At 45.4% G+C, this 22,737-nt stretch overlaps 1 protein-coding gene and 2 non-coding genes across 5 annotated transcripts; all 3 read left to right on the top strand.

Moving 5' to 3' along the window:
- Positions 1-171: 171 nt before the first annotated feature.
- DARS2 (aspartyl-tRNA synthetase 2, mitochondrial) lies at positions 172-21,794 on the top strand. 3 transcript variants are annotated; one of them, XM_066597510.1, is made up of 18 exons: positions 172-225; positions 812-1,007; positions 2,398-2,497; positions 5,485-5,551; positions 6,893-6,994; positions 7,093-7,188; positions 7,738-7,861; positions 9,439-9,485; positions 10,122-10,228; positions 10,669-10,738; positions 10,931-11,110; positions 12,775-12,882; positions 13,865-13,927; positions 14,639-14,791; positions 14,996-15,214; positions 16,207-16,317; positions 17,358-17,433; positions 21,114-21,794. In XM_066597510.1, exons 2-18 carry the CDS (start codon positions 866-868, stop codon positions 21,275-21,277), a joined length of 1,929 nt encoding a protein of 642 aa, XP_066453607.1. In that variant the 5' UTR covers positions 172-225; positions 812-865; the 3' UTR covers positions 21,278-21,794. The 3 variants fall into 3 exon arrangements, with proteins under 3 accessions (XP_066453607.1, XP_066453608.1, XP_066453609.1); XM_066597511.1 differs by having other exon boundaries at positions 183-217; XM_066597512.1 differs by lacking the exons at positions 172-225; positions 812-1,007; positions 2,398-2,497 and having other exon boundaries at positions 5,485-5,546.
- On the top strand, positions 8,423-8,553 carry LOC136622684 (small Cajal body-specific RNA 3). Its single transcript, XR_010791876.1, has one exon. It is a non-coding gene; the product is annotated as a small Cajal body-specific RNA 3 (non-coding RNA).
- LOC136622685 (small Cajal body-specific RNA 3) lies at positions 9,658-9,790 on the top strand. The gene has a single exon (XR_010791877.1). It is a non-coding gene; the product is annotated as a small Cajal body-specific RNA 3 (non-coding RNA).
- Positions 21,795-22,737: the final 943 nt, after the last annotated feature.

Here is a 22,737-nt window from a genome sequence, read left to right as displayed (position 1 = left end):
GAAAGCGAGGCGTAGAACGCAAACCCAGATCCAAATGACGTCATCGAGGAGCTTTCCCACTCCTACGCCCTTAGTAAAGATGGCTGCTTCTGCCTCTGCTTGCCCGGCTGCTGACTGAATTGTCTTTGGCTCCTTTGTGTCACATGGTTATTTGCTATCTATCAAGTTTCGTTGCGCCGACACTGAGGTTGGTTGCACAAGGACATCCATGTGACAAGTAAGATGGTGCGACTCGTTCTCTTACTTAATTGATTGTTTTGCATCTTAGAAAATTAGGAAAGCCTTTTGCAATTAGTGATTATAAGAGCTTTAATTCCCTGCACTTATATGATTGGTTTTCTATACTTTAGAGATCACTGCTTGCTGTCAGTGAATGGAAACCGTATTATCTATTGCATGTGCGCCATTCTAGGCCATCCTACGTGATTAAATGAATAGTTAAAATAAGTTCTTGCAAATGTATTTGGCTTGCAGAGGAGTATAAACCGCATTTAATTGTCGCGGGCGCTCGACGCCGAGACGTATTCGGTCTGTACGTTGTAAAGAGGGATAATTTAATTCGCCAACGGGTGACGGAGATCTTGCATCACAAAGTACATTGTATAAAATGTTGCCGCAGTTTATACCGACATCAGCCGTATTAATAACTGATCTCTTTTTCCTCGTTTCGCGGCATCCGGTTAGTAACGGCAGCCATGTTTAGCAGCTACGGAGTTTGGTTTTACACTGACGGACACATGAAGCGCTAAAACAAACTAATGGGCCGGTTTGATGGTCTCATCTGTCATTTACGCAATTTTTTTCTTGATAGGAAGTCATCGTGCGTACGTTCAGATCAGTATAAGGCGGACACGACATTGAATACATGATGGCGTTTCGTGCTGGAGTGAAGCTGCTCGTTGGCTGCGGCCTCCTAAAGAGACGACCGGGGATCCGGACATTGTGTGTAACGCATCGGCAAAACTCTGCGAGTATCGTGACAAGTCACGAGACCGCCGGGACTGTAGGTGAGCGAGCGCTCTGATGCCAGATGTTATATTATACCTATGTAATATATCACTCCAGATGTTATATTATACCTATGTAATATATCACTCCAGATGTTATATTATACCTATGTAATATATCACTCCAGTAATTAACGGGGTTTTCTTTGAAGGGGTCGTTCACATCACGTAACTTTTGGTCATATGAAAAAAAAATACCGCAGCATGTCCGTCCTGCCTGGGTATGGGTTCATTGAAATCAACGAGTGTGCGCAAATCTAAAGGAAACCTGCAGATTCGCTGTGCATTTATGCATGAAATCAATGGGATTTCGTGCGTTTTGTCACACATGGAAAAGGACTGCCTGTAGGCGGAAAACCGCAAGGTAACAGCATATTGCAACCCATGGATGCCCTGCGTATTCACGGACTCAAATACGCATCCGACCGTTGTATCTGTGTATTGTACACATAAATTCGGCGCAGTCCGCAGCATAAAATGACTTGTAGATTTGAAATCTGCACATCACATGACTTCTACTGCACTTTTTTTCCCCAGCATGTAGATCAGATCCGTTAAACGACCTCCGCGTGGCTGCACTGCGATGCCACGGACTTACACTGCATGTGAAGATATCCATAGGCCCGCTTCACACGAGCATCAGCACAATCGTGCGCGTCTTAGCGCAACCTTTTTTCGCTATAGTCAAGGCTTTTTGCGTGCGTATCAATGTATCTCACTGCATCTTTCCTGCCCGCAGGGCACGATCAGTCGCACGCGGCAGACGAATACCGCCCAAATTATAGCCTAATGAGTTCCAGATGTGTTCTTTTTCCAGTGGAATGGCGCAGTATTTCACTCCTCGCCTTTCGTATTGCGCGCACATTTGCATCACCGCATTGACTTCTATGAGGATCTATACGCAGAAAGATAGAACATGTTCTATCTTCTTTTGCATGGCTGAAAATGCGTGCACAAAATTTACGCAGGTGAACGAACCCATTGAAGTCAATGGGTTGTACTCCCTGCATATTGCGTGCACAAATACGTTTGTATGAAGGAGATGTGTCCACCTGCATGTATATAATTATGTGATACAACTGAATGATTACCCTGTCTGGGCAGCTGCCCTCCCCGAGGCAGCGCTACCTGATGATGGGCTGGTCACCCCAGCCGGATGCTGCAATCCCCCCGGCGTCAGCTGATGTCACCTTAGGAAGCTGATGCATTTAGAAATTTAGCGCAAGTTCACACAATAGTAGTTAGTCATCCGGTTGCCTGTGTGCGCGTGTGGAGGCGCCTGCTGCACGCACGGTGTAGAGGTGTGTCCTGTGTGCGTGTAGAGGCCTCTCCTGCGCTGCTCATCTGGGTATTCTACGCCGTTTCTTAGTGCTTTTCCTATGTCTTCCAGCCTTGAACAGCTTCGCCTTTCGCTCGCACACGTGCGGGGAGCTGCGGACGGATCACGTGGGGCAGGAGGTGACGCTGTGTGGATGGCTGCAGTACCAGAGGTGCCGGAGAGGGGTATTCTGCTGGGGGCTGATTATTTGGGTTGCCTTTTCTTAAAAACCTCAGTTATGCTAAATATTTCTGTCTGACTCATCGAGTAATGACGTTCTTTTATCGTTAGTCACGTAATTCACGGGTTATTACAAATGACTTGTAACCCCCATAACTCTGTTCAATGACCCTCAGATACAGAGATTTGGTAGAAATGGAATCCGGAACCCAAAGAGTTTTGTTGCACCACATCACAAATGGTTTCCCCCTCAGAGGTGATCAATGTGACCCTCTTTATCGCTGGACACACATGGAGCCTGTAGACAAGTTCCTGCCATACCGTTATGGCGTATGACAGCTGACTGATGCAATGGCTTCTGTGATGCGTCCTTGTGGATCATGTATGGTCCGTGATGAGGGGGCATGCAGAGTAACACTCCCCCGGAGAAGACGTAAGATGCTGGGAACGTGGAGGCCAAGGAGGAAGATCACTATCATCACCGCCTGCACAGCCCATCCATCTGTATGGTAGTCGCCTATCGAAGTCACTTCTGACACATTGTGACAATAGGGGGCGCCTCGTCCTGTTGGAAGCTGGAACCTGGGATTTCTTGTTTCGTCTGCGGCAGAAGCCATGTTTGTAGCGTCCAGGTACGAAATCCACAGGATTGCTGCCTCATGGAGAATGAAGGGACCGTACACTTTCGTATAGGTTATAGCACAAAACACATTCACCTCGGGGGAGTCGTCCGTACGCTCCACGTAGACCGGTGGGTTTTCCTCCCCAGATAGTGACATCACACTTGTTGCCCGAAGGGTTGAAGGCGGCTTCATCACTAAACACTAAAGATCCCATGAAGTCACCGCCTTCCATTAGCGTGTGCATTCTCTCATAAAGAACGTCGCCGCGCTTTGTTGTCCGGTTTCAGGGCCGTTAACAATGTAATCAGTAGGGATGACCTCACAAACATTTGCGCAGAATCCCACACACAGTCGGCGGCAGCTACAATTCTCTACTCGCTCTGATGGTGGACTTCATGTGAAGCTCGCACGGACGAGCTCCGCTGTTTCCACGCTTACTGGTGGACGGCCAGATGATTTTCACTTACAGATGCAACCTTTTTCCTTAAAATGGAGCACTGCTTGCGTATTGCGCACCCACTGGGGGAATGCCCACCAAAGATTATTAGAAAATGACATTGCACAACGATGACAGACTAGCGGACGTGAAAATCAAGGACACAAAACGCTTTCCTGTCTTTGTTGGCGACCATTTTGTCCCATATTTCCCTAGTGACTACTACGGCAGAAGAAAACTTTTTGGGCCTCATTTAGCAAATCCATCTAACAGTAAGATGGTCCTTGTTGCCCATAGCAACCAATCACAGTGCAGCTTTCATTTTACCTCAGCAACTTGAGAGATGAAAGCTGGGCTGTGATTGGTTGCTATGGGCAACAAGGAAGTCTTATGGTAGAGAGTTTTGCTAAATGAAAATTTTTGAGTTTCTGCTTCAATTAACATCAAATTTATGGATCTGAGCGCCATTAAAGAGGGTTTCTGAGATCTAATATATCTGTACAGCCAGCCCCCCATACTGTCTTCTGCGCCTTTGTTTGTGTACAGACTGCAACCCCGCCCAGTTTACAGGACGTCACAGATGCTGTAGCCAATAGATGAGCTCCGTGATTCGAGCACTGAGCTCTGTTATTGGCTGCAGTGTCTGCGATGCTCTGTAAACAGGCTGGGGAAGCCGGTAAACGTGACATCAGTGGGGAGACCCTGAGCAGCGCCGCAGGACACACTGGGGAGGTGAGTATATGCTTATTTGTTATTTTACTGTATGGGGGGCTGGCTGTACAGAAATGGTAGGTCTCGGAAACCACCTTAAGGACCACCCCTTTTTTCCCCATTTTAGTTTTTTTCTTACCATTTTCAAAAAATCGTAACTGTTTTATTTATCCATCGATGCAACTGTCTGAGGGCTTGATTTTTTTGCGGGACGTCCTGTAGTTTCTATTGGTACCATTTTGGAATACATATCACTTTTGATTGCTTCTTATTAGATTATTTTCTTAGAAATAGGGTGGCGAAAAAAAAAACACAATTCTGACGTTGTGTATTTTTTTTTTCCCCGAGACTACATATACTGTGTGGGGTAAATAATGCGTCACTTCGATCAGACTTCTACGGTAGCAGCAATACTAATATATATATATATATATATATATATATATTAATATATATATATATATATATATATATATATATATATATATATATATATATATATAGGGTATAAATAATATATATATTTTTTTTCCCTTTAGATTTTATTAAATTAAAAATATGGAAAAAACATTATTTTTTTTTTTCTTTCATTACCTTTTTATTTTTTTCAAAAAATAAATTAAACTTTTTAAAACTGACTTTTACTCTTTTTACTTGAACTTGCAGTGGTTTGATGACTCCCGCAGTATGATGTGATACTATAGTATTGTGTTATACTGCAATCTGACAGGCAGTCTATTACGCTACACCCTTGATAGGCAATCTGCAGTGGCAACCCTGGGGGCGTTCAGAAGGTTCCCGGCTGCCATAACAACCAAACGGCACCCCGCGATCACATTGTGGGGACCTCAGAATTCTGACTTGACGGTGCCATGTAAATTGTTAACAGCCACGATCAGTGTGAGCGCTGATCGTCGCTGTTGCCGGTGGGTGTCCAAATTCCCCTTCATACAAACCCACATACCCAGGGCATGACTGTACGTCCTGGAGCGTTAGGGGGTTAAACATGAGTTATGAGTGTTTCAAATCGGGAAGCTCATTTATAATAACCCTTTATAGTATTGTAGATGTTTCTACGTGTTTGACTCCTAAATTTTCACTAATTATCAGTGCTTTGATGAGTCTTTGCTTACCCGTCCATCAAGTGATGACCGGTCCGCTCGTCCACTAACCTCGTCTAGTGATAATTGTCCTGTCATTGCTTTCTAGACATGATATCTTCCTCGTACTCCGAGATTTTCATGGGCTGATCCAGGTGGTCCTTCCTTCAGGTGAGGTAAGTTGTGTGTTGGACAGGCCTCTACGGAAAACTATGTATCGGTTAAAGGGGTTGTCCTATATCCACAAGAATCGTTTTATCATCGATGGGGGGTCTGAGCACCAGCTCCCCCACAGATTCTAAGAATGGATCGTGAGGTTCCCGCTTGTAGTAATAATTTAAGTGGTTTCTGCCTGTCCATGGTTAATGGTCACATGGTTACGTAAAATTACGCGGCCGTTAACCATGATACGTCAGTAACTGTTTAAGGCCTCATGTCCACGGGATAATTTTAATTTCAAATCCACAACATTTTTTCCGCACGCGGATCCGCGCCCCTTAAGGATGCATTAGACACCCGCAGGTAGTTAAATACCTGCGGATGTCATTTTTCCCGTCTGGCGCGGATCCACGTGTGGGAAAAAAAAGGGACATGCTCCATTTTCGTGCGGGTCTCCCACGGGAACGGCTCCCGCAGGCTTCTATTGAAGCCTATGGAAGCCGTCCGGATCCGCGGGAGACCCGTACCAGAATTAAACTCACCTGCTTCGGACGATGCGGATCTTCCTTCCTTCGCGGCCGGACCTTCTTTGCTCAGCACACCGGCACGCTGCCGGTGTGCTGAGCAAATCTGCCGGGCCGAAGAAAGAAGATCCGGCCGCGAAGGAAGGAAGATCCGCATCGTCTGGAGCAGGTGAGTTTATTCTTCTTTTTAGGCCTCATGTCCGCGGGGCAGGAGGGACCCGCTGCAGATTCTACATGAAGAATCCGCGGCGGGCCTCATTTTCCCCGTGGACACGAGGCCTAAGTCATTTGTGAGCCACAGCCAGACGGAGCTTCTGGCCACAGTGACCACGTCTCAGCGAATTCTTTGCTGCACTGTACGCTAAGTTCACTTTTCAGTCACAGCATCACTTTGCTGCATGTCTTCCAAGACTTTCCTGGAAACACACATGGGACAACTAGACTGTGAGTCCGAGTCTGTGTTGTAGAAACTTGTCTCATTGGAATTCTGCCCCAAAAATAAGTTGATCTATAGCGATCAGCTGTAATCTGGGGGTTGTTTTAATATCAAGTGTTCAAATTTCCTGCAGCGCCACCACAGGAGAAATGAAGCATTACACAGTTCCTATTGAAACCAGTGTTCTATCCATGTAATATACTGACATGCTGGGTCCTCCAGAGCAGGAGGTTAATAGATGGGGTGGGAGGACACCCTTTCTAACAACCTAATATTATCCAGTAGAGTATTTAAAAATGTTTTTTTCTAACCCAGACAACCCCTTTAAGGACTGAATGATTCAGTAATGCTTCATTATAACATTTGTTTCACTGACTTTCTGTGCTTTGTGTTACTAGGATGCTTCTAGGCTAAAGGAAAGGATGAATGCGGTCCCATTAGAGTCTGTGCTGTTGGTGAAGGGGACGGTCATACCACGGCCGTCTGGTCAGGAGAATTCGGTGAGAAGTCAATCAGTACATGATGATAACATGAATGATGACCGTTCTCATGATGTGTGATTGTTTGCTGATAATTGTATGTTTTGTTTCAACTCCAGAAAATGGCCACAGGAGCCGTCGAAGTTCAAGCAAAAGACGTCCAGATCCTCAACACCTGCAGAAAGTTGCCATTTGAGATTAAAGACTCTGTGAAGGTTCTCTTTTTTTTTTTTCTTGTTTTCCTGTAAATCTTAAAGGGGTATTCCAGGCGTTTTCTGTCGATGACCTTCTCTCATCAATAGTTGATCATGGGGGTCCGTTGCTCAGGATCTCAGTTGATCCTTCAGCCAACTGTCAGTGCAGTGGAGAAGGACGTCTACAATGTGGTCAGAGCTAAAAGTTCTCTCCCATTGAAATCAAGGACAGGGATGCCTCCTATTACGCTTCCAGCTCTGACCACAATGAAGAGGTGTCTGTGTAAAGGAAGGCTGCGCTCTTATTGACGTTAACAGGAGTGAAAGCCTTTCTGGCTCTGACCATGATGACTCCTTCCGGCTTTGCTGCACTGACAGTGGGCCGGAGGATCACTTGATCGGCAGGGATACTATTGATTTGATGACCTATCCTGAGGACATCCTGAGAACCTCCTGAGGGGGTTCCAATATACTTTGTATAATACGAGTTATAGGGGTGTTACCTGCTGACTTGTTATACACATTCCGTCACCTCTGCTACACAAACATTTATGCGGTTGATCCTTTTAGAAATCAGAGTCGTTAAGAATGCAGTATCGTTACCTGGACATCCGCAGTGCCCAGCTCCAGTACAACCTCCGGCTGAGGTCCAGAATGGTGATGAAGATGAGGGAGTATCTGTGTAATCAGCATGGTAAGAGACCATTTAAAGTGACTCCCCTCCCCTCCCCCCCCCCCCCCCTCCCCTCCCCCCCCCCCCCCCCCACACACACACTTACTTGGATACACCACACAATCTAAATAAGTCTTCTGTTTTAGACACACAGCCAGTGCAGTCTGTGCAGATTTCACTAATCAAGGGGATCTACACAAGTAGTGGAGCTGCAGAAGCTGATTGGTTGGACAGTTTTTTTTAACTTATTAACGACGCATGAGTACCATGCCTCGTAAATAATACGCTCGTTCAAAAAAGAATCGTTCAGTCTTTCAAATTCACTTTATAAGCGAATGAGAGGGACTAATCAATTGTGGTTTAAAAGGACCCTTAGACTACCGATGTATACTAGTGTACATAAGGTGGTCAGAGAAGCGGTGCGGCCATCTTTGTTTTTCCAGGCCTGGATGGTCGCTTTAAGGGGTTAAACAAGAATGAGGCAAAATCCAGTAATTTAAATATATTACAAAGTTTACGAACATCACAAATCCCCTCTTATCCCACATTCCAAAAAGTTAGGTACCCTTTATCTTATCCGTTTGTGGAAGCTGACTGACTTGTGTGCAGGTGAAGTGTCTGCCCACGCCATCAGGCTTCCTATAGTAATGTACTGGAGATCTCTGCCTGGTTTTGTGCAGCCCCCGGAGCCGGATCGTTCCCCTCCATACAATATACAAAATGGACACAGAAATCCATGCACTTGGGTACATTCACTGTTCTAATAAACATCCAGCGTGCCACGCTGTGAAGTGAGATAGACTGTTCCATATATCAAGTACATGTGCCAGTGCCAATTGCCCGTGCCGCACAGAATGGCATCGCCTGCTGCAGAAAATGGTGATCTGAAACTAGCAAATTAGCATGTAGCACAGCTATGGAGATGGGGCCTCGATGCCATGGGGCTGCTGGTAACTAAGGGTCCTCTTAGTTAAGCCGATTCTTGTTTGAACGAGCGAGTGACATCACTGTTGGCTTGTTCGCTCCCGTGCAGCCAGTTTAGACAGGCAGATGCATCGTTGGCTCATTCAGATCAGACTCGTTCAGTCTCTTACATTCGCTGTATAAGGCCGCCTGTACACGGCCGGGTCACATTCCGCATGCGGGATCCTGCAGCATGCTGTGGGCGGTATTTGCTGTGAATTCCAGAGGTGGATGCCCGTTCTTGATTCCGCAATGCAAATCCTCCCGTGTGCATGCAGCCTAAGTGAATGAGAGGGAATGAATGAAGCCGAACGATAAGTGAACAATGTTTTTTAAGCCTGCATAAGATGAACGTGAAGTGAGTGATCCTCGTTCGGCGTTCAGTCGGCGGCTCGCGTTTAGACTGAACGATTTTCGCTCACGTTCGCTCTTTGAATGACAATCGTTCCATATAAAAGCGCCCTAGTGTCACCGCCTGGCCCTGTCCTAAGTTCTACTAGCACTACATTACATTAGCTGTGACTGCTGCAGGACAATCTAAGGGACACAATGATGTGTTTATACTGCACACATGTATGTTATTTGTATGTTAATGCGAGGTGGGATGCATGACAATCCTCTGTCTTTCTTTTTAGGGTTTGTGGATGTGGAGACCCCCACACTATTCAAGAGAACACCAGGGGTATGTAAAGAGCTAGTGGCTGTGTGGTTAGGAGCACCATTTCTTAAACAGTTACAGAGGTTATGGGAAACTCCGGTTCGAATCCCGGTGTAGACTCTTTCTTTTTAGGGTTTGTCATGCATCCCACCTCGCATTAACATATATATTAACAATATATAACACTGTTTCAGTTTATGGAAGCTGACTGACTCGTCGTGTGCCGGTGAAGTGTCGGCCCACGCTATGAGGCTTCCTATAGTAATGTACTGGAGATCTCTGTCTGGTTCTGTGCAGCCCCGGAGCCGGATCGTTCCCCTCCATACATCCTCAATGCTTTTCCTATATGTTAACATGAGCCGTAAACATCCACTTGTGTATATAGTATCTGAGAATGCTTAAGTAGCAATTCTCTACTGCAAACCGGTCATTTACAGATCTTTTTCTTAGTTATGGCAAATGCAACTTTTGTAGCACTACATTATTGGAGAACATCATATAGATGAGACAATGCAAAAGAATAATGGCGGTGTTACTAATATTGTCATTTCACAAGACTCAGAATTGTGCATGATGTGTTCCCTTTTGGTGCAAATTGTGTCAGCATTCTGCTTGGTTGATCTCTCCCCAGTATTCACAGTAATGTCTTATTGTTTTTAGGGTGCAAAGGAATTTTTGGTGCCTACACAGGAACCTGGCAAGTTTTACTCGTTACCCCAGAGCCCACAGCAATTCAAGCAGCTTCTTATGGTCGGTGGCTTGGACAGGTAAGAAGATAAGGTTGCTTTCAGTACATGGTCCAATAATGAACCTTGTAGAGAATCTGGCTGTCCCTACAGAAAAAAAATGTTTAGCTATTGTTTTTTTTGGTTGTTTTTTTTGCATTGAGTTTTCCTTCTCAAGCATTTAGAAACACACACACATGGTTTGCAGGCTCTCCTACATTCTGTCTTAGGGGCGTAGCCAGCACTGATCAGTTGGTTTCTCTCATGAACCGCTTCCGTTCTTCTATTTCAGAGGCTGTGTAGTATAGCCACACCCACTCAACACTACACAGCTATCTCATACCCACTCAACACTACACAGCTAACTCATTCTCTCTCTGAGTAGCTGCTGGTCCATTACCCTTTACTGCTAAGAGCAGTCCTAGTTTTCTAGGAAATCATTGATAGCAATGCACAAACAGTATTTCTATGTGTATTTGTAGATACTTCCAGGTAGCACGTTGCTATCGAGATGAAGGGTCAAGACCAGACCGACAACCGGAATTCACACAGGTAATTAATGTAAAGTGGGTCACGCTTTCCGTCATTTTATATAGAATGCACATGTTTGTTATGGTAGTACTTTCTGTCTGCATGGTACTAGTCAGACGTAACTGCTGACAGAAGCTCCAAACTTTAGTGTGACCTGAGATTGGTGGAGGCTCTGCTGATGTTCCTCTGACATGAGGCACTTCTCACCCCCAGATTGATATTGAAATGTCCTTTGTGGACCAGCTGGGCATCCAGAGGCTGGTGGAGGGCCTATTGCGGTACTCTTGGCCTGAAGAGAAAGGCGCTTTACCCGATTCCTTCCCGATCATGACCTACGCTGAGGCCATGAGCAGCTATGGCGTTGACAAGCCTGACACCCGCTTCCAGATGAAGGTACGGCACATAGTAACATAGTATGTAAGGCTGAATGAAGCCAATGTCAATCTAGTCCAGCCTGTCTATCCTCCTGTGTTGATCCAGAGGAAGGCAACCCCCCCCCCCAAGGGCAGAAGCCAATTAGCCCTTTTGGGGAAAAAATTCCTTCCCGACTCCCTAATGGCAATCAGACTGTTCCCTGGATCAACCCCTAATAGTTCCTACCTGCCTGTATACCCGGATTAACAATTAACCTAAGATTTACAGTATAACCTATAATGTCCTTCCTCTCCAGAAAGACATCAAGTCCTCTTATAAACTCCTCTATGGATTTTGCCATCACCACATCCTCAGGCAGAGAGTTCCACAGTCTAACTGCTCTTACAGTAAAGAACCCCCTTCTATGTTGGTGATAAAACCTACTTTCCTCTAATCGTAACGGATGCCCTCTTATTACCGTCGTGGTCCTGTGTGTAAACAGATGATGGGAGAGATCCTTGTATTGTCCCCTCATGTCATACTGATATCGTCATTTGTCACCTGGTCTGTGTCATCACTGATGGCGAGAGCTGTGTACATATACAACATCACGGTGCAGCACATAAAACATGTCCAAAGCGATTAACCTCTTAAGGTCCAGAGTTTCATTTTTTTCTTCAGCTGCCAAATTTAATTTTACAGCGTTTTGTTTTTTGTTCTTTTTTTCCGATACCTGTAGGGTATTTTTTTATATACTTTTTCACTTTTTTTTTTTTAGTTTTATTAGGGGCAAAAAGCTAAAAAAAGTAGTTTTTTTTTGTTTTTTTTTTTGATTTGTAGTTTTATTTTTTAAATTAGTATATATGCGCTAAAATTAAGTAAGGAATGGGTTCCTCATTTTGTTTCGGATGTTTTGATATATTAGTTGCAGTTATGTATAGATTACAAGGTGCAAATGGTGACAGCTTTGTTTGGCGTCAGCGTCAGGTCGTTATATATGTATATAATTCTTTTATTGTGTTTTTGTTTTTTTTTCTTTTACTTATTTTTGTAACCATTTTTGTTTACCATCTATGTCCCCATGATGTCATATAGGACCTCCAGGGGTCATTCACTGTTTTTTTTGTTTTTTTTTTAATTTCACGTTTTTCCACTGTAGCTGGGCATCCATAGGAGCCGCATCCACAAGAGCCCCAGTTACAGGGGAAAAACATCCCCCTGTAGTGACAGTAGTCACTGGCAGAGCTGATCGGGGTCTGCTAACACTTCTGCTTTCCCTCTTCTTATCAAGCACTATGTACCCTGTAAAGGCGAAGTAGCAGTGGTTAAAAACTCCTTCTCCCTTCTCCTCTGGGTCTTCAGCTGTAACTAACAGCTGAGGACCGGACCCGCTCCTGCTTGATTGCAGGAGCTTTAACCTAGCACCATATATATATATTTTTTTAACTATCGTCCGGGATTAAATCCCAGGACCAAGTGCCATAAATTCACTGTGCTTGGTTCTTAGGGGTTAAACTATACATTTTATTACTACTTCTTCCACCAGCACAGCTTTGTGTAGCACAATGACGTCCTTCATTAAGAGGCATCCTAGTTCATGTGGAAATGACTTGCTCAATGTCTGAAAGGATATTTCCTGTAGGGAGCGCTGCTGTGGAGGCTCAGCTATACCGTAGTTCACTGATTGTTATCTGCTTCCTCAGATCACCGATGTGACGGCGGAGATGAGGGTCTTGTCTATAGGATATGTACAAGAAGCTCTTAGTAAATCCCATGGATGTGTGAAAGCCATAAGAGTCCCGGAGGGAGCGGTGAGTAAGACCGAATAAGAGAAACTGTAAAATGATATAGTATAACGACTTCCAGGTTATTCTGCACCTCCTAGTAAGTTGTGTGCCTGCTGGGGCCTCTTGAAGAGCACTGGAAGATGTTAGAGGGACTTTCTTGAACAAAACCATTGATGACCTGTCCTCCAGGATAGGTCCTCAGTAGCTGATTGGCTTCGGGCCGGTGAGCACCGCGGTCGCTTCAGTCCATACCAGGTACGGCTCAGTATATTGTATAGCAGCTCATTTCCACTCCCTTGAATAGGACTGAGCTGCTCTCAGGCCATTAGACTGATGAATTGGACGTCTTGAGGCTCACCTGAGTGCAGCCCATTCATACAGCTAATCAGTGGCAATCCCGAGTGGCGGACTCCAACTATTGACCTATCCGGAGTGGTAGAAGTCATCAGTAGTATAGTCCTGGAAAACCCCTTTAAAATAGCTGGTTGCACAGCTCCCCCTGGTGGTTGCCACTTTTGTAGATATTTGTGAAGTGGTAGTGGCTTTCCTCTAGGTAGCGGTGCTGGCCGCTCTTGGTAGATGCAAGCAATGAACTCTGGTGTCAGTGACCATTCAGCTGTTGGTGTGGTCAGTCTTTTACTCCTTTCTAGGCATCTTATAGACTCCAGGAAGCTGAGATCTAGGTTTCTGTTTGCTGTATCCTCACACTGTGGAGTTGCTTACTGAGCTGGTGTATGAAGGGAATAAAGTGGTCAGCGATGACTTTCTTTCACGGACTTCCCCAGCGGATCTACAAGATATTCCATTCCTTTAAGTACATATTTACTAATTGGGTGACGAGTTCTGGGTCACGGGGCAGCAAAACAGTGGAAATAGCAGCGCAGACATAAGTATACTAGAGAGTGGTGGTACCGTAGAGATGGTCCTTTACAGTATATGGGATGCGCTCCCAGTCCTATGGTTACACTTTGCCACAGCGTCCATATTTTATCTGTTTCTCTTACAGAAATATCTAAAGGGAAAAGCACTGGATTCAACATTGCAGACGATCAGAGACCAATACAAGCAGGTATAGTAAGCCGTTACCGGGGATTGAAGCAGGCCTGCGCTATTAAGGCTCGTACTGCAAACAGTAACTCTTGTCTGACTCAAGTAAAATATCTTTCCAGATTAATTGCAGAAGAGGAGTTTGACATTTAGGGGCGCTCATGGTGTACCATTATAGAGTTCAGTGCATAAACTGTCTTCAGTGAGCGCCACCTGATGGCGGCTGTGCAGAGAAGTAAACGCTCTTATGGTGGTAACATTTGGATAGCAGGAAAGCGGAATCTCTCACGATGGAATCGAATAGCGCCAAGCAGACCCCGTTGAATATAATGGGAACCGTTTGGTTTCCGTTCAGCTGCCTAGCTTTTACACGGAAGAAAAAGTGCTGCATGATAGGTGATCATTCATGGCAGCCCTGGAGGCTTTCAGAAGACCCCAGACTGTCATGACAACCGAATGGCACCTCGCAATCTCATCGCGGAGGTGTCGTTTGGAACTCCTCAACACCGATCAGGGCATTTACATTTAAGTACTTAATAGCCACCATCGGCATTGACGCTGATCGCTGCTATTGTGGGCAGATGTTAGCAGTCACCTGTGTATGGAACAGGCTGGGCTCCTGAGCCTGCTCTATATACAGACACCTGACTTGCGTCATACATGTACGGCGCACATTGCGGAGGGTTTACTTGTTACCCAGTCCACTCATATATAAGCGGTTATTTCATTACAGGATATTATGGCGGTTACAGTTAGATCAGATGGATCGTGGAAATCTTCTCTTGGGAGGAATCTCAGTGAAGAACTGCAGAAGGTTCTTGCCGGAGTTACCAGAGCGAAGGCTGAAGATCTCCTCCTGCTGGCGGCAGGACCACTTGACACCGCTGTGAGTGCTGCTCTGAGGTGCTGTATGCAGTGACTGTTCCTAATTGCTAATTTAAACTCTTTTTTGGAGTTTAATTTCTTTTTGAATAGACTTTTGGGTTTTGCATCCTGTCCTGTAAAGAATGATGCTGCCTATTACAGAAAGCTGGCAGAAAAAGTTGTAGGAGGGTCTTTGTCATGTCTGTATATCCTTTGTTTCCCATAGTGCAATGCTTTAGGCAAGCTACGCCTTGATCTCGCCTCTCAGTTAGAAGAATGTGGTGTACCACTCCGTGACCCCAGTGCCTTCCACTTCTTGTGGGTCGTTGACTTTCCACTCTTTCTTCCTAAAGAAGAGACTCCGGGGCAGCTGGAATCTGCTCACCATCCATTCACCGCTCCCCACCCAGAGGACATGGCGCTCCTGTACACAGAGCCAGCTAAGGTAAAACTATGTGTATGAAGCCAAGGAGTTCTGGTCCTAGCAGTGATGAGTTGTATATTAGTCCATTACAGGTCCTTTTATGGGTAGGCACTGATATCCAGAAGGTCCTTTTACACGCTATTGCTTGAACAACTGTTGATCGCCAATAGAGCAAGTCAATCGGTGCTCGTTAAGTTTTACATTTACGTGCTGCAATTATCGTACGCCGATTCGTATGAACAATTACATGGGTGATGATTTGTACGAACCAGTTTACGTTATTGTCAGCAGCACTTCCCTATTTACACACAATGTACTGCCAACCAATGAGAATTTTAATGCGCACATAAAGACGTGACGGACAACAAACAAGCGTTTTATCGTTCATTGTTCAAACACTGGGCAACTTTATGCGCCTTTTAGACGGCACGAATGTCAGCCGCATGAGTGAACGAGCGGATGGCATCATCACCCGCTTGTGCGGCTGGTTTAGACAGGCAGATCATCGCTGAGAATCGTTCACTTCTCGTTCAGTGCTTCACATTCCTATGTACAACATGGAGCGGAGAACGTTCAAACGCAACAAGAAGCCAACAATGATTTTTAGTTGTGCAGAAACTGACCGACTAACGAGAAGCGAACGATTCTTGTTCCTCACTGGCTTGTGTTTCAGTTGAACAATTATCATTCACTTTCGCTCATCTGAACAGTAATTGTTCCATCTGAAAGCACCTTTAGACTTGGCAGCAATCAGTAATGACTGTTCAGCCGATCATCGGTTCGTGTAAAAGGGCCTTCAGTGGACGCAGGCAGTTTATTCTTCATTGGGATGATTTAGTGATCCTGCATTGATCAGGGGGTTGGACCCGATGACCCTGGAGGTCCCTTCCAACTCTACCAGTCTATGATTCTATATATCTGTCTGGGATGACTTAGTGATCCTGCACTGAGCAGGGGGTTGGACCCGTTCACCCTGGAGGTCCCTTCCAACTCTACTATTCTATGCTCTCCAGGTTCGCAGCCAGCACTATGACCTGGTCTTAAATGGAAACGAAGTTGGAGGCGGCTCAATTCGTATTCACAGCTCAGAACTTCAACGCTGGGTTCTTCAAGACCTTCTAAAGGTAGATGTTGCTTTATGTCTTACTAACCTATAATGAACTTTATAATACAGTGTAAGGCCAGTTTCACCCGAGTCGTCTCCTGTCCGTAAGATGGACAGATAACCTTGTATGCCATCGGTGTTTGATCTGTATTTGCTATCCTTTGTTTTTTCTATTGGGCACATATGGATCTGCATGTGCCCTACAGAAAGGAATACCAATCAATGCAAATACTGAGGCAAAAGCGGACAAAAGTGGCTCTTGCTGCATGTTTATAACATGGTGGTAAAAAATACAGCCTTATACATAGACGTAAATTTACATTAGTTCCGTATTATGATCTACGGAGTAAAATACCTGGCCTATTGGTGACTATTCTGTACATTATACAATGCATAGCTCAGAGAAGACGGTAATTGTCTGTCGACCCCCTGGTTACAATGCAGAATTCTGTCCTGGAAGGGGGGGGGGGTGTATATTGCCTACTGTTATTCTTCTATACCGATTTCCTTCTAATTCAGCTGTTCGGGATCCCATTTTCAGCCATCCAACATGGTCACTACAATCTTCTAGCACAGTGCACGACTTTCTGATTGGCCAGTGTTGATCAATGTGAGCAGTGCTGTCCAATTAGAGAGCAGGTATAGTGCGGTGGTAGTCTAACATTACCAGTGCATTGTGGGAATTAGGTAGTCTGAAATTGTGTCTGCTAGCTCGGACAGCTGGGCCTGGCGGATTAGAGGGGTATCGGCACAGAGGTCCAACCGCAGGCCGTATCACTGGTCCCAAGATAAAATGTCCCCAAAGCGGAGGGTCGCTTTAATGCACTTAATATTAGAAAATCTTATGGACCCTTCCTTGTGGTACATCTGTGCTTCTATGGTCCTGATCTATATGTTCTACAGCATAGAGTTTTCTACATGGCTGGGCCGACCCGTCTGTGGGCCCTGTTAGTGCTGGAATTGTTACTTCTCCAAATGGGGCATAAAACAAGGTAGTTAAAAGGAATCAGGATTTTCCAGTTGTGAAATGGTCAATAGTGTTTTGGTTTTTTTTTGCAGGAAGATGTAAATCTCCTATCACACCTTCTAGAGGCCCTGGAGTCTGGAGCGCCCCCTCATGGTGGGATTGCTTTAGGTAAGTCTCTACATTTCATTTTAATTTTGAAAGTGAGCATTGCTCCAAAGTGTAAGCCTCAGGTAAATACTACTGAATCCATATAGAATCCTAGAATGCAGGCTCACCTGTTGTTCCTCCCTGCTCATTCTGTGCAATGCGAGGGGGTGGGATGGGGGTGGAGCTAAGCGCAGCACCACCCTGCCTCCTTTCATTGATGGCTATGGGCATGGGATGGGGCGGAGCTTAACGCCGCCCCTTGTCCATAGCCATCAATTGGAGGAAGCGGGGTGGACTGGCGCTTAGCTCCACCCCTGCCAGTTTCACAGAATGAGCAGGGAGGAACGAGAGGTGAGCCTGCGATAGGGAGGGGATGTGGGCGATGCCCTGGTGAGCTTGGCACATTTGCGCCGGCCTCACCAGGCCATATGAACGAGCTATCAAACGTTTGATTTGTGCGCCCGTTCACCACATTTTCCTCTCCCAATGTAGCCTATATCAGCCATCCGTGAAAACGGACAGCCGATATGCGCTCATGTGAAAGAAGCCTCAGAAATATTTTTCTAATGTCTAATTTGTGTCTCCTCCCTTTCAGTTTCTTCCCATTGCTTCTAGTCTTTCCTTGTACAAACGAGAATAGGGCTGATCCCTCTGCAGTGTGACAGCCCTTCAGATATTTGTAGGCAGCTATTAAGTCTCCTCTCAACCATCTTTTTTGCAAGCCAAACATTCCCGGGTCCTTTAACCGTTCCTCATAGGACATGATTTGCAGACCGCTCAACATCTTGGTAACTCTTCTCTGAACTTGCTCCAGTTTGTCTATGTCTTTTTTAAAGTGTGGTGCCCAGAACTGGACACAGTATTCCAGATGAGGTCTGACTAAGGAAGAGTAGAGGGGGATAATTACCTCACGTGATCTAGACTCTATGCTTCTCTTAATACATCCCAGAATTGTGTTTGCCTTTTTGGCTTCTGCATCACATTATTGACTCATGTTCAGTCTATGATCTATTAGTATACACAAGTCTTTTTCACATGTGCTGCTGCTTAGCCCAATTTCTTGTATTCTATATGTGCTTTTTTTTAAATTTTCTTTCCCAGATTCACTTGTTTAATACTATTCTGTTAGTCACCACCCATTGTTCAGGCTGTCCATATAGTCAGTCTTTATTTAGTTTTGTCCTTTATTGACTAGATAAGTGAGTAGAAGGAACTACATACCAGTTCCAGTTGAATTCGGTGAAAGCTGCTGTCAGATTTGGATTTTAGTTTATAGTTTACCCCCAATTATAGATAATCTACAATGATGTGTTCACACGTTGCTAATTTACTGCAGAGTTTCTACAGCTAAAAAATGCACAGCAGATCTGCGCCAAAATCCACACAACGCGGTGGTGTTCCACAGCAGATTTCTTCCCTTCAATTGAATTTAAATTGAAGAGGTGAATCTACTGCAGATTCGCACCAGGTAAGGATTATCTTACCTGTGGTTGGTCTTTTATGCTGATGCCCATCTAATCCGCCAGTCCCAAATCCCGTTTTCAGCTGTCTGAGATGGTGCAGATTTGTTGCAGAATTTTTCCAGCTGCAGCAAATCATCTGGGTGTGAACGTACCCTAAGGGCTTATTCAGACGACCGTATATCGGCCGGGTATTCACGCCTGGCTGATATACGGTATCCCTCTCTGCAGGGATAAGGAGTGCACTGAGCTCCCACCCCTCGGCACTATTTGCAATGAGGGGACAGGGCGGGGCTAAGTGCCGTGACTTGGCACCGCCCCACCCCCTCCCGTTGCAAATAGTGCTGAGGGGCGGGAGCTCAGTGCACTGCTCCCGACTCTTCCAGCCTGTTCCCCTGCAGAGAGGAACTCCGTATATCGGCCGGGCGTGAAAACGCGGCCGATATACGGTCGTCTGAATAAGCCCTTATGGAGCAGGAGCGTGTGCCATAATCCTCTTTGTAACTAGCTTGTTTAGTAGATTCTGCTACTAAATAACAGCACAGACCAGCCGTGGTCCAGCCTGCAAGCTGCTCACATCTATGCACTAAGGGAACGAACATCCTGCTATGTTGTATCCAATACGGGAGCCAGCGCTTTACAATCACACTTGCATCCTCCAGAGCCATGAAGAATTACATGGGGCATTTTTTCATAGAAACTTAATGAAACTGCTCTAAAAGAAAGTTTTCTCTGAGGTGGGGAAATGTCGCATCCGTTCTCTGCCTGGAAGAGTCTTTTTATATGGCGAACTTTCTGTTCAATATTGATCATCAATATTCGCATGGTATATTTAAATGTAGCCATCGCCATGAGTACGGAGACGAGCGATCGTTAATAATTTGTCCCCCATGCACTATACCGGTGGATGACGGCTCACCCCGTTTACATGAGGAGACGTAATACTTGAAAACAAACTTTTTTGCTTGCATAAAAGATGCAATCAGTCAACAAATGTTTTATTTTTTTTGCTTGTTTGTCAGTTGATTGCTGCCGCATTTACTTATGTTTGTACCCAATCACTGCTGCATGTTCAGCCCATCATCAGCCTCTATAAATGGCCTTCTAGTCAGTGCGCAGACCGCAGTCTATCGCTCCATTCTGCATTTCCATGAGCTTCTTTACTGCTGCTGTTGATTTTTGAGCGGAGGAGAGATTTCTAGATCCCACACCTTGCGCCATATAACGACCACCAGCATCTAACCGGCAGGGAAGAATGCTCCTCCAGGCTGCAGATGAGATAATCCCTCTCTGTCTGCATTCCTGCACATGTGATATATCGGCGCATGTGCAGTGGAAACGTTAAAAAAAAACTATTTTTTGCGAGACGTTTCAGATAGCAGAAAGGATTAGGGAGGGTATCATTTCCCCATAAGGAAAGCCTGGGAGGTGTATGAGGAGACTTATAAGGTCATCCATGCTCCTCTGGGAAATATGCAAATGAAGATGGAATAATACCTCTGCAGCGCCTCCTATTGGAAGGCAACATTCCTGCAAATCAATGTCTGGACTTTTTAAACAAGTCTTGCAACAATGTCTGGGAATTGTAAAAAGTCTGACATTGACTTGCAGGAATGCTGCCTTCCAATAATAGGTGGCACTGCAGAAGTATTGTGCATCACCCATTATTGTCCCATTAAAAGCAATGGGAGAAACTCAGCGATCATCTGCGGGGGGCGGGGGATCCCCAAAGTGATGCAATGTTGTTTTCACATGAAACAGCATTTAGGGGAGCGTGATATGGGGGATTTACGGACCCATATAGCGCTCACCCGTCTGAGGTAACCCTCACTGCCAATGTAGGAGACTTGCTCTATATGTTAATTATTACAGTTGTGGTGTTTGTCTGATTCTCGTATCCTCGTAAAGGGGTTGTCCTGTTAATGACATTTGCCCCCAGGGATCCTACGAATGGAGCGATAGGGTGTTTGTGACTACCGCTGCATTCACTTCAAGGGGTGAAGATTGTCAAGTGCAACATTTCCAGTCTGTCGCATTGAATGAATGCAGCGCCGTCAGTAATGTGCACCACTGCTTCATTCTCAGGATTTGGGGAGCACAATGACCAGGGATATGACCCTCCCCCTAGTGATCCAGCAGTGTATAGTGGATAAATGTAATCTGTGAGAAACCCCTTAACTGCAGGGCTGTTACATTAACAGTTAACCTATGAATGACTGATTTCAGTATTTGCCTTTTTAGGATTGGATCGCCTCATTGCGGTTATTGTCGGAGCGCAGAGCATACGTGACGTTATTGCTTTCCCCAAGTCGTTCCGGGGTTACGACCTTATGAGTAATGCCCCGGACTATGTATCGACGGAGGACTTGCAGTCATATCACATACAGGTCACACCCAAGGAGTGAAGCTGGGCCCAGCACTGCCGGAGAATGGACAGTCGATGGGGATGAATAGCTCTTTGTTACATTCTTGGACCCGACGGCTTTACATTACAATAGTAGTCAGATTAACAAATGCTCTGAGGATTACAGGCGGAACCTGAAGGCAAACACATCAGGACAAGTGCACTTTATAATAGGTTTAGGTGTGTCTCTGGAAACCTGTTCTGGCAGCGTTACTTCATTCTGCAAAGGGGCCGACTACCAGGAAAGCATCTACCTCCGTGGCGGAGAAGTGCAAGCTCCTTGGCCAAGAAGTGTAAATATCTGCAGCCCTTATAAACTTGTTCCCTGTGGGGTAACAACTACTGAATGTTTGTTTTTTTTTCTGCAGACCCCTCTTTTACTTACAGACAATAACCGGACTCCTTGGCGCACTTCTCTCTGCTCTCACGGGGGGTTACAGATGAAGGATCTCGATACATTGTGTTTCTGTCATTCATTTTTTTTTATTTTTTATAAATAAATGTATATTTAGGACCTACCAACTAGGTGATTGTACCCGTCTATTCGGATTGTGTTGTGTTCAACTTTCATAGAGCTTTTATTGTAAATGGAGAGGAAAGACTACATTATGGAGCTCAAAGGGGGGCTTGGGGGAGCTTTTTGATCCTCACTGGGTTCCCTGTCCCCACGCTCACAATGTGACACTTTTCAGCTGCCTCTGTATATGCGCTCTCCCATTCATTCATCTTTATGGGATAGCGGTCTGAAGAGTCACATTGTAAGCATGCGGGGACACTGCGCCGGTGCCTGGTGAGTATCAAATACAGCTCCATGGGCCCCTGGAAATGCTGCAAATTTTATCTCAATTCAACGTCTGCTTATAGCCAGTGTAGATTTAATATTCTGACTTTCACAGTCCCAAAATTTGTCAAATTTATTAAAGGCTTCTCTAGGTAAATACTATTGATGACTTATCAGTTGATCAGCTTGGGCTGCTGCTTGGGACCTTGACGGAGCAGCAGATTAGGCGCCCGCGGTCAGCGCTGTTCCAACCCCGCTCTAGTGGCCAGTGTTTGTAACTGCAGGTACCGCTCTCATTAAAAGCAGTGGGAGCTGCTCCTGCAGTTACAAGCTGCTGTCACTACACAGGGGTTGGAAAAACAGCTCTTGCTCCGTACCCCTGTGTATTGCAGCGCTGACAGATAGGGCCTCGAGGCGTAACCCCAGCCAATCAGCTATTGATAACTGATCCTGAGGCGAAGTCCTCAATATTATTCCCCGCTTTAAGAGATCTATCCCTTTTAATAAATTTGGTGCAAACTACTCCACCAGCCTTTTTGTAAAGACTCCTATATAACAGGCCAGGCAGAGTGAATTTGGACCTTTTCTATTTTTTCCCACCCCCTTGCAACTGAGTAGTAGAGTTCATGAGCCAGGACAGCCAGTCCCACTTGGGGATTTAGCATCAGTATTTGCAAGCT

Source organism: Eleutherodactylus coqui, chromosome 3, assembly GCF_035609145.1.
Source record: "Eleutherodactylus coqui strain aEleCoq1 chromosome 3, aEleCoq1.hap1, whole genome shotgun sequence".
NCBI lineage: Eukaryota > Metazoa > Chordata > Amphibia > Anura > Eleutherodactylidae > Eleutherodactylus > Eleutherodactylus coqui.
The sequence above is the reverse complement of the archived record's forward strand: the minus strand, read 5'-3'. Positions and strand labels throughout refer to the sequence as shown.